The 15,073-nt window shown below is 34.7% G+C and overlaps 1 protein-coding gene across 24 annotated transcripts in view; it reads left to right on the top strand.

Moving 5' to 3' along the window:
* The window catches only part of nrxn3b (neurexin 3b), a 231,778-nt gene that overhangs the window by 59,235 nt on the left and 157,470 nt on the right, over positions 1-15,073 (top strand). For 19 of the 24 annotated variants that reach the window (XR_006247236.1, XR_006247239.1, XR_006247238.1 and 16 more), the window contains 3 exons: positions 1,016-1,317; positions 4,239-4,262; positions 5,525-5,686. Coding sequence is in view for 19 of the 24 variants with exons in the window: in XM_043219681.1 (XP_043075616.1) it covers positions 1,016-1,317; positions 4,239-4,262; positions 5,525-5,686 (488 nt within the window). In the remaining 5 variants the exon portion in view is untranslated. The remainder of the gene's footprint in view (positions 1-1,015; positions 1,318-4,238; positions 4,263-5,524; positions 5,687-15,073) is intronic. The other 5 variants (XM_043219675.1, XM_043219674.1, XM_043219667.1 and 2 more) reach the window with 1 other exon arrangement.

The following is a 15,073-nucleotide window of genomic DNA, read 5'->3' as shown; positions in this document are numbered from 1 at the left end:
ATAAGCGACACCTGTGCCTAAAATGTTTTACTTTGAAGTATTTTTTATGAATGTATGTAGTATACAACCTGACTCAACACAGCTGTATATAAGATTCTAGTAAACATACACACTTTGATTAAATCTAGGCATAACATAAAACAAAAGATGAAAATCTTTTTCTAATTGTTCCTTTACCTTGATGTGCTTATTCAGGCTTTCATTGTACCGTGACATAATGCACATCCTTCACAACAAGTTTCTCTTACCCTCTCCTCTTCATCTCAATTTTATCTTAAGCTTTCCATTAAATTTTTTTCCCCTTTCTCTCTCTGTCTCTGTCACTCCCACAGCCCCATCTTACATCTCTGCTTTCTTCCCATCCTGTTTTCACTTGTTCTCTCTCCTCCCTTTCCTTTCTGTCCCTGTAATTTGCTCAGAGGGGAGCTGACAGTGAGTTCTGATACATCCCTTGGCAAGCCGAAATTCTAGGGGAAGAGAACAGTTAGCATGAAAGAAACAAGCCCTGTAGATTTATGAAGACATTCGCCATTGTTCTTCCTTTACTGCAGGGTAATTTGCAAATAGCAATGTCACACTTCAAATGTTGGATACGGAAATAAGCTTCCTCTGCCAAGAGGCACTGGGATTCAAATCATGAAAAGCACTTGAGGCCTCATCAGCAGGACATTTCCAGATAAAATGTAAAGAAAACTTCCAGAAAGGTTATTTCTTAAATGGTTAGATCAAACACAACACTCTCTGATTCCTTATTCAGAGTGAAGGGTGTTTGCATGGGAGCTCCAATGTGAATTCATGGTCTGCTGCTTCACCTCAGTGCTCTGACAAAGCTCCCACAATCCCACTCTGTCTGCATCTACCTCAGAAAGTCACTTTAGGGAAATCTTGGTTTTAACACTGACAGAACTTTCAAACTTTTGTAACAGAATGATTGTTTTTAACGCGCATTGTTCAAAGACCAACATCAAAATCGAAAACAAATTAATGTTGTATTTTTTTTCTTCACTGTTTTCAGCACGCGAGGACAACGTTGCGACTTTCCGGGGTTCGGAGTACTTCTGCTATGACTTGTCTCAGAATCCTATCCAAAGTAGCAGTGATGAGATCACTCTATCCTTCAAAACTTGGCAACGCAATGGTCTCATCCTCCACACGGGCAAGTCGGCTGACTACGTTAACCTTGCGCTGAAAGACGGTGCTGTTTCGTTGGTCATCAACCTGGGCTCAGGAGCCTTTGAGGCTATCGTTGAGCCCGTCAATGGAAAGTTCAATGACAACGCCTGGCATGACATCAAAGTGACACGCAACCTGAGACAGGTAATCACTAGACGATGGCTGCTCTTAAGACTACTCACAGTTAGCTGGAGAATTAGTTCATGTCCTAATTTAAATATTATTATTTTGCATCTGGTTTACAATCAGATGATTTTTTTTTAAATGGTCAATATATAATTAAGACTGAATTTATTCGCTTTGCAATTTGTTAACTAGTTTCCTAATAATAAAAGAGTATGTTCTTATTTCCTTCTGTGTTTTCAAACCTTGAAGTCTTTTATCTCTGTTACTTGACATGGTTTATCACTCAAGGGCATCAGAAAACTCAAAGCTTGACTTCAAATCCTTTCAGTCTATTCTCCAAAGCTCTACAATGTCAGCGAACTTTTAAAGTTTAATCTTACCAATCGCATTTTGCATAGTAGTCAACAGTTATTTTGCTTTTTTGTTTAAGATAGTTATATGGCGGTATGACAAAGCCAGCAGTTTGTTTATGAGCAAATATCTTTGCAGTGAGTCTTAAATACATTTTTAACCGAAGAGACTAGCGCCCCAATTTATAAAGGCACACCTAATCATTTTAAGTGTAAACATAGAATAATGTTCTAAATGTTTTCCTAACTGTGCAGACCTGAAAATGGCATTTAATTCAGAATGCCCTCTTTTTGTACAGTGTGATATAAGCACAAAAGTCTAATAAAAAACAACAGATGTAATTTTAACTTTACCTAATCAGTAATACAGTTTGAAATCACATTTTCAAAAAAACATTCAAGGAAGAGTTTTTAGTCCTAGGTGCTTTAGCCTGCCATATAAAAAAAAAATATTTTTTCCTAAAATATTCCACAAAAATAATTATTCTCCTTGCTTAAAGTTTGTGCATAGTCATAACATACTTTAGCAGTCACTTTTTTACAGCATATTGCACGTTAACCTAATTACTAATGAAACATAGTAATTAGGGTGTTAAATATGCTTATGATAATTTTACAATTATTGTTATCATTTAACATTGTAATGGCTTAATAATGTTAGGCTTTGTCTTTTGAACTGAAATCTAAATCTAGATTTGTCACTTTTAAAGTGGAATGAAATCCATAAAATGTAGAATGATATTGGATAGTATGTGGGTTTTATAAATGAGGCCCCAAGTGTAATCTTGTACATGAAGCCTTTGATAAATTACCACCAGTAAGAGGGTTTGTATGTCCAAGGATTGGGTTTGATTCTTCAGTGAGATCATGCTTGATTTGTTTGGCTGACCTTAAACTTCACTGGCAGGTGAGAAAGATTTATATGGAGTGAAAATATGATGAGGGCTTGACAAGTAAGTGCTTTTTTCATGTCACTACTTTGTTCAGACTGGTAAAAGATATAGCACAACTCTCATGGGATTGTTCAGACTAGTGTATGAGCTGACAGACAGAAGGAGCTCTCTTTCTCTTGCTCTCTTTCTCTTTCTCTAATTTATGGCCATTGCTGTTTAAAAAAAAAAATATTGGGGATAGTTGGGCTGGGAGCACAGACATTCTGGTTGTGACAAAAAATAATAGTGGAGCTCATAAATATAATTTAGATTATACACAAATAATGTAAAATGATCTGTTACTGATAATAAAATAAATAAAAACATATACTAATGCTGGCAAATAAAAGTACTTAATTGTAACTATAATTATACATTTTATTTGCTGGTGTTATTACCTTATTGAAGAATAAATGATTTTAAGACTCTTTAAGTGCTTATTAATTTAACTTAAGTGTTCTGTGGCGTAATTTGCATATTCTTTCCTTTATAAATACTAATAAAAATTGATTGAATAAATTAAAAGTGAATTATGTACCTACCTATTTCACAAAGGAATTTTATTAGTAAAAAATTAAATAGAAACAATAACATTATAATTAGAATGTCTTTTAAACTATTTCAAAATGCTGAGTTTTTAATTTTCCCTGATCACTTTAAGAACTTAAAGTTGCTACATATTTAATCTTGATAGCTCTGTTTTGATACAGTATCTCTACTGATGTTTAATTTTATTTATGTTACAGTTTTACTGGACTGAATAGCAAGCAGCATTAAAACACATTTTTCAAAATGTATTCAAAACTAGCTAGTTTTAAAATACATTTTATCTTGACAATCATGGTAATGATAATAGTCCAAAACTACATGATGCAATTACAGGCAAGACAAAAGGTGTTGCTTTTAAAATGATGAATTTAAAGACACAGCTTGTCTTTTATCTTGGCTTTCATCATGCTAAACGCATAGCAGGCTAAGGACATCATCGTCAGCATCCTAATTAAAACACTACCCTTAAAATTTAAAACTAGTCAACAATTATCGATCACCAATGATTCGCAAATCTAGCTTCACTTTAGTAGTCAGTTATCCATTTGCTTTCAAGCATCTGGTCTCATTGTGGTTTTTACATTTAAATACACTGTGTTGAATAAATAAGCTTTCCTCTGATGTATGATTTGTTAGGATAGGGCAGTTTTTGACTAAAATTAAACTTTTTATGAATGAACTTAGCCTGCTATACGTTTAGCATGATAAAAGCCTCTAAGGACAGCACAGCAGAATCCTAATTATAACACTACCCTTAAAATCCAAGACTAATCAGCAATCACTAATTAGTTGGTTGTTAGACAGCTAGTCAAATAGTTAACCGTCGTGACTTAACCGTTTGCCTAAATGCTCTCCTTATACTGTATACTTCCTATTTAATCTGTCTTTCCCTTTCTGTTTCTTACATCTTGGTAAGAAACTGTTTTTGGGACTAACACTTTTCATTCATGGGATCATTTTTATTACTAACCTGTTTCTAACCAAACTAATGTACTAACACCCTGAATCTTCATCATTAATTTCTTTCTCTTTTAATTTCGTCCATTTATTAACAACCGTTCTGTTCACTATTGTTTTGATTTCCTTTCTCCCCCCTTCTTCCTGAAAGCACTCAGGCATTGGACACGCTATGGTAAACAAACTACATTGTCTGGTAGATATCATTCTTATTGTCCTTTTTTGGTTTGCCGTGTGTCCCTCTCCCTTTCTTTCTTTTTCTTTGATTTTCATTCTAGACACTCTTTTCAAAAAATGAGGAAATGGGTTTGTATTACCAGGACTTTTCACATCCCCCCCTTTACCCCCCTTTCAAACTTCCCTCCCTTCTTTTACAGTTTTGTTTCTTATTGTTTTGTTTTTTTTTGGTTTATCAGGCTGGCTTTTACGTCCTCACGTTAACGTTATGTAGATCTCCACATCCTCACTGGGACTCTCACAGTAACTCGTAAAGTGTTTTTTCTCCCCACACCAAGCCTCCACATTTTTTGCGAGGACTGTCGGCAATAACTGACAGAGGATTTCCAAGAATGTCCACAGGGGAAATTTCCACCTTGCAGAGCCTCCCGAAAATAAACAAACACACAAGAGAAACCTAAGAACTCTGGGAACTCTGGCAGTTGATACCTCCACACCACTCATAGCATGTCCACATCTCCACCATCCCATTCAGCCTCATATATCACTGTGACTAACACTACATTCAATTTATCACTCCGCTTCCACCAACAACCCGTGTTTGTGTCTACTGCATGTGTTTTCAGTGCCGTGTGTCTAGTTGCATGGCCTTCCTGCTTTTTCTTCTTTTTTTTTTAAATTCTGCATGGGTGCTTGCTGATTGGCTGTTGTGGCTTTGCTCCTCCCCTTTTCATTGAACCAATGAATCATCAACTCTTCTCATGTTTATTCAGTATGACCTTTTGAAAAAAGGATACTTTGATTTTTTGACAGTAGTTAATGCCTTCCTTTAATGCATGCATGTTCAAGTATGTGTCTGAATGTCTGTTTATGTGTATGATTGAGCGTGTGACAAAGTAGCGTATCCCCCAAAACTAAAACAAGTACAAATAATTTGTCCTTGGTTTTAACATTTACTAACCCTAATTAGTAATATTCCAAACCAGATAAGAATTCATTTTCTTAACCCATCAAAGATGAAGAAAATATTCACCAGCAATATTTTCTTTACCTGTCCCGTGAACCTGTACTAAACTATCACCAATAAATCTTATTCAGATCAATCATCCAGAGTGTTAGCAGTAAGTGACCCAATATAGGGGCAAATCTGAACAAGACAGACTTTAATAAACAATAAAACAATGTTATCGCTCAGGTTAAAATCATGTATTTAAATGAGTTATTAATTTGTTGTCTTTCTATATTGTCATCATTTAACAGGTGACTATATCGGTTGATGGTATATTGACCACCACAGGATACACTCAGGAGGATTACACTATGCTGGGCTCAGATGATTTCTTCTATGTGGGGGGAAGCCCAAGCACTGCTGACCTGCCTGGATCTCCTGTCAGCAATAATTTCATGGGCTGCCTGAAAGAGGTGGGTCCTATAAGATGTGCATAATCGTGTGTGCATGCACGAATGCACACATGCACACATGCACATTGTGTAAATGACATCATAAAAAGCCTGTCTGGATGTTAATGCCTTTCATAAGATACAGAGGTCCCAGAAAGTATTTGTACACTTAAGTCTTACTTAAACATTTATGGATTTCATGAACAGATAAGAAAAACAATATCAAACGTGGCATCTGCACGCAAATCTAGCTTCACTTTAGTAGTCAATTATGCATTTTCTTTTAAGCAACTGGTCTCATTGTGGTACATTTAAATAAGCTGAGCTGAATAAAGAGGGTTTCCAGTGATGTATTATTTGTTAGGATAGGGCAGTATTTGACTAAAATAAAAAAAAATACTGAGAATTAAGACTTTTATATATTTACAATTGGAATTTTACAATGTAACGTGATGGAACATGATCTTTATTTAATACCCTAATGATTTTTGGCATAAAAGAAAAATCTATTATTTTGAAACAATCAATGTAGTGTTGACTACTGCTACAAACACAATCCGGGGTCACATTTTCAGAATGCATAAACATATCTTTATTTGAGTTAGTTAATTTTAATATGTAAAGTCAAAATCAAAAATATCAGAAAATATGTTTATATATATATATATATATATATATATATATATATATATATATATATATATATATATAACAATAGTGTGTTTTGCCAGATTTGTTGACTTGTAAGGTTGAATTGATGAGAAGCTACATTATCATTAGGAACAATATGAAGATGCATATGTATATGCTGAGATGACCAGGTCATGCAAGTTGTTGATTGCAGTAAAATAAATAATAAAGAGCTGAGATGCATTACATAAATATGTATGTGACACACATTTCTGTGGTCATTTATTCACACAAAGCTGTAATGATTATGAATTTTAAAAAAACCTGTTTTACCCAGTGAATTTCAATATAACTGTGGTACAGTGAGTGAAAACAGTGAGATTGAAGTCAACTGTTTTATTTAAAATAAAAATTTAACATGAATTTGCTATAGGACTAGTGGTTCATGTATGTCCTTGATCTTTTTACTTACTTACCACATTTTAGTCACACAATAGAGTTCAGAATTTTGTTAATGGATTGCAGAAACATGTTTTTATTTTTATTTATTTATTTAGTTCAATAGTTCAAAATGCGTAAAAATGGCGCTAAAACTTTAAATACAATGGCCCGATTTTGTTAGAAGTATACTGGGGCCTTACTTTAGCTAGCTAAAGCATGTCATACATCACTATACGTGTCCTAAAATCAGCTGAAAATATCTGGATGGAATCATTCTCTGTAGCAAACAAGAAGCTTTGCCCATCATGCACTGCAAGGTTTTCTGTGAAACCTGTCTACTCCTTCTTCTTAAAACTCTTCAGGCTTACTCTCACTTTCAACATCTATCTCCCACTTTTCCAAGACTATATATTGGGGCAAAAAAATAGGTGAAAGTTGTGTAATGTATTTTAACCAACAGACAATCTTAACTAAAAAGATTTCTGTCTACTACAAGCAAGTTACATGCTTATTTTCACTGATATAGTAAAAAGAAAAGTAAAAGAAAAATCCATTATTTTCTAAAGTAACTTTTGTAATGTATATTTATTGCAATGCTTTTAAATAATTAAAAGCCTTTACATAATATTTGGTTAGTAAATATAATCTTGAATTTGCTGAAATGCAGATCTGTTGTAGTTCTAAATGTTATTTAGAACATCACATCTGTTATACTTTGGTGAGCTCATTAAATCCAAATTTAAATGAGTTTTTGGAAGCAACAGTGTGCCAACAGTGTGAATTTTTTATGATCTGCATTATGGTTGTGCACCTGATTCTCATTAGTTTGGATATACATGCTTTATACTTATTTTATACTGTATATTGACTCATCAGCAGTCTGTATGTAATGTGGAGTCTTTTTTGTTGCTACAGTTCTCAGTACTCTTTTCATTTTCTAAATGTTGCATCATTAGATGTAATTATTGAACATAGACTGTATAACCCACTGGAGCCAAATAGCTGTATCATGCAGTAAATGTCCTGCCTCAGCTAAAGTGACATTCATGGCTTCTTTCATGAAGTTTACCACATCCAGAAGCAGATTCCATTAGGAGCTGTCAGCACATAGACATGCACATAGAGTACACATGCACAGACAAACTCAAATACACACTCGTGGCTCTCGACACACATGGGTGGTCTATAATAACCATCATAATGAAAGGTCACCTTGTCTCTGCTGTTTAATCTGCTACTAGTTTCTCCTCTGCTCTCTCTCTCTATCCCCAGTCTGGCTATTAATATCAGCCGCGTAGCAGTGGATGCTCATGTGCCTGTCCCTGCCACATTCTAAGACACAGCCTGTGCCAACAGTGATGAAAGACTTGCCGAGTTAGAATTACCCAAGGAGTACTAAAAAGGGCAGGCACTTTATTTCAGTTAAAGCCAGGGCGAGTGTAGCAAAATGTCCTCTGAGATAGGGATCGTCCCTCATTTATACTCCGTTTCATGACAACAGTGTGAAGGGTCTGAACTTTTCTCTCATGCATGACCCCATTTGACCCATTACCCAACTTGTACTCAAAAATGTTGATTTCTTGTCAAGTTTTGGGCCGTATAAAACATTTTAGCAGTAGTATACCGTTGTTTGGGAACTATGGTTAATTTCTGTTATGATCAAGGTAGGATAATAAGCAAAAGTCTAATGTTGATATCAGCTTTGATATGTGAGAAACTTCTGAGTTTTAAGCAATCACTTGTGATGGCAAGAACCTTTCATTTAAGTGAACCAGAAAAAAAAATCATAATAACATTTTATTTTGATGGTCCACTTTAGACATTCTACTAATAGTAAGTAATTTTGCAACTATATGTCTAATGCAAATTAATGAGAATTAGTTAACACGATGTTAACATGTAGTTATTTACAATAAGTAGAATGTCTAAAATGCATTATCAAAAAAAAAAAATAATAATAAAAATCTAAAAATACAGTACTTCTACAGTACTGCATATTGCTGATTATTACTTTTCATTTACTTAAATTAATAGTGATTGTTGTCACAGTTTTATTATGTGATTGTGCTTTTTGAATAGATTATATGACAAGTAGTCTGCATCTTGAATAAGTTGCCAGTTTTCCATCTGCCATATTTAGCTGTTGATGCGGACGTTGATGTATAAATGCCGATATATCTGCCTGTAGACTTGATTCATTAATTTTGAACAGGTAATTTGGTTCAGTAACCGATCTAGAAAGAGCTACATTTTTGTTCATAGGAAATTCTTAGACTTGTGGCAGGTAAACACATGTTTGATGTTGCTGATACAGTCAGTGATTAAATACACCCTTTATTTAGTGCCTTTATTAAGCTGCCTTAATTCATTGTGACAGGTTCAACATAATGCAAGAAACATTCCTTAGATATTTTGGTCCATATACATGACAGCATCACACAGTGATTTGTCAGTTGCATATCCATGATGTATGGGCATGATTAGCAACAGTTCTCAAGTAGGCTGGGATATTTAAACAAGCTAAGATCATACTAAGGGGCTCGAAGTGTGTCCACCATCTGGACTGGTCATGACTTCTGTGATCAGTCTGGTCTAATTTGCATCTTATTCTGGTTCTGTTTGGATGACCCCTAGAAATGTTGAGTCCCACTTTATATTAGGTGGCCTTAACTACTATGTACTTACATTTGAGTTAAACATTTGGTAGAATACACTGATTCTGTACATGTTTTTACATTGTACTTATATTTGTAAAATACCTATATTTAATTACATATGTAATTAACTTCTGCAGTTATACTATTGACCTATCCTTAACACCAGAAACTACCCTTAAACCTACTCATACCACTAACCTGTCGCTAACCTTACCCGTATCTACTTCAACAATCAATCAATCAATCATTTTTTTTTATATAACGCTTTTAACAACAGAGGTTGCATCAAAGCACTGTGCAGTATAAAGTACAAGAATACAATGACAGGGATGTATAATGACGAGAGTGAACAACAGCAGCAGAATTTATTGCAATACAATATAATATAAACACAATTCTGCATTTTCTGATGCAAGTTCATAGTACTTAAGGCCACCTAATATAAAATGTGCCCAAATTTTGTTTAAATGTTCGATTTTTTAAATATTTAAAATTAGTAAATAAAAACTTGCATATATTTACATTTGCAGGAGAAATCATATCTGGGGTCAGCTTAATTGACATGGTATAGTAAGCACCCAGAACTTTCTATCAGCTGCCTAGTGTATTGGCAAACATCTACATAAATGTAGTTTATATAAAAATCTGTGAAAAACTATTATAAATTCACTCTTCTGGTGCATGCAGGGTACATTTGGCACCATTCTAATGAAAGTGCTTTAAGATGCTGTTAATATATTCTTGCTATCTTGTGGTTTCTGCCTTCAGCGAAAAACACTTATGGCCTTTGTGTGGTCATGTGGTTCAGCAGTCATGTGATAAAAGACAGTTAAGTCTGGGGTGATGATTATTGGCTTTGAGACAACCGCATTGGCTTGTGTTTCAGTGATGAGCTTGTGGCCACTATTGTTGCCTTGCACATTTGACAGCAGGAGATGAACAATCTCTACCATGACACCAAATATAACATTTGTTTTTGAGCCGATAATTTATACAGAGGCAATAGCATCATGTACTACATCACATAATATGGAGCATTCAGTATTTACTTCTCTACAATAAGAAACAATTGCATTTAGATGTGTTACTCTTGTATGTTCCTCTTTTCTGCAGTAGTTAAAAAAGCACACAGAAAATTAATTAGAGAAAGTAGATGGTCAGATTTGCACCACACAACAAGTTTTTGTGCAGCATCGGCATCCATGATCCTTGAGACTAAGAAAAACATTATGGGTATTGAATAACCTTAGCTTGAGCTAAACCTGTCAAAAACTCTATTTTGAACTTCTGAAACAGAACAAAACTAAAGATGAACTAAAGTCTCATTCATGCGAAGAATGATAACTATAATGGTAACCACTGTTTTCGGTTTCCATTTATCTTCCATTGTGTGGAACAAAAATAATAATAATCATCCAGGTCTAGAATGACATAAAGGATGAGTCTGATGAAAACATGTTGCCAGCCTTTTTAGATCATTTTCACAAAACTTTAATTTCCCCCAGAAAATTTTATATCAAACACTATATCAAAGATATCTATATCTGATTTGAAACAAAGCACACTGTTTTATTCTTTATTCTCTTTTATCAACATGTGAATGTAGGTTGCATGTAAATGCAAAATCACTCTAAATCTATTCAGGGTCACATGATGATCAAAACATAAACTGATTGGATAATTTCCATCAACACCCCCAAGCTTGCACAGAACAATGCCCCTTGCATCTATTAAATGTTTAATGATCGTATTAGTTTAAATGTGCATAATCAGTGTGTCACGTATGGTGGTTTGACGCAGGAAGGAGCACTCGAGAAGTAAACTAAACTTAAACGGATTTAATCTTCTTAAACGGGCAAAACAAATATATACAGGCAGGCAGACAGGCAGAACATGAACCACATAGGGACATCGACGATCGGACAAACGTGAACTCAAAATACAGGACTTAAATACACCAAGTAAATCACTAAATTAACATGACACGGCTGAAGACAATAATACAATTAACACGAAGGGAAGGTAGGGCACAGAGAGCACATGGCACGAGACAAAAACAATAACACAGTCCAGAGACGTGACACAATGCTTATATTGCTTATATCTGCTTTTTATTGAGATCCTGTATGGTTTCAGATGGGTAATAATGCCCCATACTATAAAACAGCGAAAACATGGTTTGCCGGAAAATTCTGTCTTTGCTGTGGACGTGTTGTGTCAACAATCTTACAAAACCTAAAGTTGCTAGATAAAAAAAAGGCCATCTCTTGGTTGAATTTAAATCCTTTAAATCTCAGAGTTGTTTCCATCTCTGTCTGATCCCAGTCTGATGTTTTATTATGAGCTCAGTCTGTCACTGTTCTTTTTGCTTGTAAGCTCTTTTCTGAATGAGGTTTCTTTGTTGAAACAACGGATGATGGCTCAGATGGTTGCCTTCTTGTACGATCAATCGTGTTAATGTCGCTCATTAGTTATGGCTACAAGCTGTCAGAAATATTAACACACCTCTGATTGCTCCTGTGATAGCTGGACCTTCTTCTCTTTGTTTACAGATGTGACATTACTACGCAAAGACAAATGATGTGTCCTGCAAAAATCTGTCCCGACAGCTCAGATTATAAATAAGTATCATAAGCTAACCATTGTGAATCGTGTAAGCAGTGGTACCTCCAGGATTTTTTATAGGGTGGCCAGCAAAAAATTTAGCACAAAAAAAAGTTGCATGCCTAAAACTAATAGCAGGCAATAATTATTGGTACTGTCATTCATTCTGGGAGCATATAAAGTTATAGGCTTCAAAACCTTATTATTACTATTCTCTGTATAGAGCAAAATAGATAAGAGTCACTAGATAGAAATACATAGAGGTCACTCTATAATTCAACTGCAAGTAACCTAATGTTTATTTGAAGTGCAAATTCATTTAAAATAAGAGTAAAAAAAAGCAACAAGCATAGGTGTTTAACGTGTCAATACATCGAAACAATTGTTACACTGCTGCAGTACTGCTGTAGGCCTAAATGTTCTCAGAAATTTACAGACTTTTTGCTGAAGAAGGTGGATATATATTGGAGGACTGCTTTCCTCTTAATTTATATTATTTGTATTATATATTATACACCCTACATTTGTGTGGAAATATGGTTTCAGTGCTTAATTTACACATTCTCAAACCTAAATTAATAAAATAGTACTTAACAAAAACATGCATATTTAAAGACAAAATATCCAAACTGTAACAATTACAGTTTTTTTTCAACACTTTTTTTACTAATTCAATAAAAAGTCAACTATGGTTTTGATTAGTTAAGTGTGAATGTTAGCGCCTTCTAATTAATAATTCAAAATAGAGATAAAAAAAAATAAACTGGTTAATAAGGTGTAATTTTCACACAATTACTTGAAGTATATCATGTTATAACTTCAAAACAATATCAATATGCAGGGATATTTAAAAACTGGTGCTTTTGAACAATAGCATTACACATATCCAGCTTTATATCTATGGGTTTTCATAGACAGTTGGATTACTCAGTAGCTTACATGATACAGCGTTTCACTTGAAAAGCTGAAAAGCTCTTCATATGGGTTTGAATCCCATATAACTACGGTTTGACAAAAGAGTTCAAAGTTGCATAAACAAATGCTTTTTGATATCGGTTTTGCAGTTGTTAACACTATTAGGTAGGTTTGTAGGTTGGAGTTGGTGCAGGGCATATTTTCAACTTTTAGCTACAGTCCCCGGATATTTAAATTCAGAACAGTCACACTATGTAACTGAAACAATGTAATAAAAACACAGCAATATGTTCCTATATCAATGTAATAAAAATGTGCCAGGATCACATATTGAATCTGTTGTAGCGCCACTCAGTGGACATAATTTTTATGAGACCAGGTTGGAAATAGATCAATTCCTAATTAATGCCTTAGAGACACCTAATTTAAGTCAGCCAAACAGTTTTGTATTATGTTAGTTTGACACAATAATCATTTTAAGGGTGTCCTTGACTATATATTCCTATATATTTTTTCCTCTAATATCTTGATTTTCTTCAATGATGCATCTCTTCTTCTAAACCAAACCGTGTCAGTTGGTGCTTCTCCTTATGTGTCAACGTGTTTCTACTTAGTGGCACTTCTCATTAATCCCAGGCCTAATACAGCAGCGAGATCTCTGTAACATGCAAAGACACTGCGCCTAGATAGATTAGGGTTCACTCCCCACACCCAGAGCCTGATCAATACCCAGCAACCCCCATGCTCACAGAGGGAGAGAGTCAGGACAGAGAGCCTATAGAGTTGTTAAAGGCTGGCTTTGATTATAAATGGCACTCTGGGGACAGAGGATGGCCCCCAGATAAGGTGATAAAGCGAGGGTGTAGCTTTAGATAATGTATCTGAGTCTGTGGACTTCCCTACCCACACCATCTTTCTGCACATTATTTTCCATTATACTGCTATCGATCGGCGAGGTAATGGCCATTGGAATCATAACCTGAGGCATAACTACATTCCAGTGCAGGGAAGTTGATTGGAGGAAAGGAACAGAAGCGCTGAGGAAACATTTTCTGGGCTTCGGCTTTGAAGAGCAGTTTGTATTTTTGTTTCACCAGGGACTGTAGAGAGAACAGTTTTTTTTTTTTTTTTTTGTCTCAACAATTCTAGCATAACTGTAATGGCTTGAAATTGGTATTGTGGTGTCTGGATATTAGTGTCCTCTTCAAGATTTATTTGAAAACACACATACACAAGTGAACATTTAATTTCTGAAAGCAACCACTGAAATGTATTTCTTTGTGTAGTTTCGTTTCGTCCTGATGTATTTTCTATTGAAAAATAGAAAGAATTTGGAATAGCTTGGCCAATGACATTTAGTCTGACCTAATCTCAGACTCATGGTGGGTCTGTCTTGAAAGGTTGATATGTTAATGAAACTATTTATTGTTTTCTTGTGGAAACCTACTGCTCTACTGGTACCTCTCTGCAACACAGACAATTAGGAAGCATGGGATAATTGAGGTTGATGGTAGGCCAGTGCTGATCCAGGCTAGATTATAGGTAGAAAAAAGAAATGTGATAATGTTAGTGTCGCTGAAATAAAGATCTCTTTCCACAGTTCATCACGCTCTCTCTTTCTCTGCAATAGTATGAAGTACGAAGGGCACCTGTGTTGATTTACTGTCAAATCTTCCAGGATTATCTGTAATCCTGGAGCTTCAAAATCTGTTTGCTGACAGCTGTGTTCTCTAACAGAACTGCTGTTTGCTGTGCACATAGTGCCCTATATAGCAGCGAGATTTCTTTCTTTAAGGAGGAAAAGAAGGGAAAAGCCTTTTAATTTTCCGCTTGAGTGAATATCAATTTACAGTTCTTTTCCGTTTGTATTGTGTTGTATTTGGCTATAATGCATAGCTTATTCATATATATATATATATATATATATATATATATATATATATATATATATATATATATATATATATATATATATATATATAGTCTTTGCCTTGGTAAATAGGCAAATCCTTTGAATGTCTTCTAATGTATTCTAGTGTATCTGGGGATTTTGCTCTTCAATATAGCTATGTTTTTTCTCAATACGTCCAGGGCTATGTTAGTTTTATGAGCATTTTGAAATATTGCATCAGAAATGAAGGATGCAAAGATTTTTTTGTCC

The sequence above is a fragment of the Puntigrus tetrazona genome, chromosome 20 (assembly GCF_018831695.1).
Source record: "Puntigrus tetrazona isolate hp1 chromosome 20, ASM1883169v1, whole genome shotgun sequence".
Classification (NCBI taxonomy): Eukaryota; Metazoa; Chordata; class Actinopteri; order Cypriniformes; family Cyprinidae; genus Puntigrus; species Puntigrus tetrazona.
The sequence above is the reverse complement of the archived record's forward strand: the minus strand, read 5'-3'. Positions and strand labels throughout refer to the sequence as shown.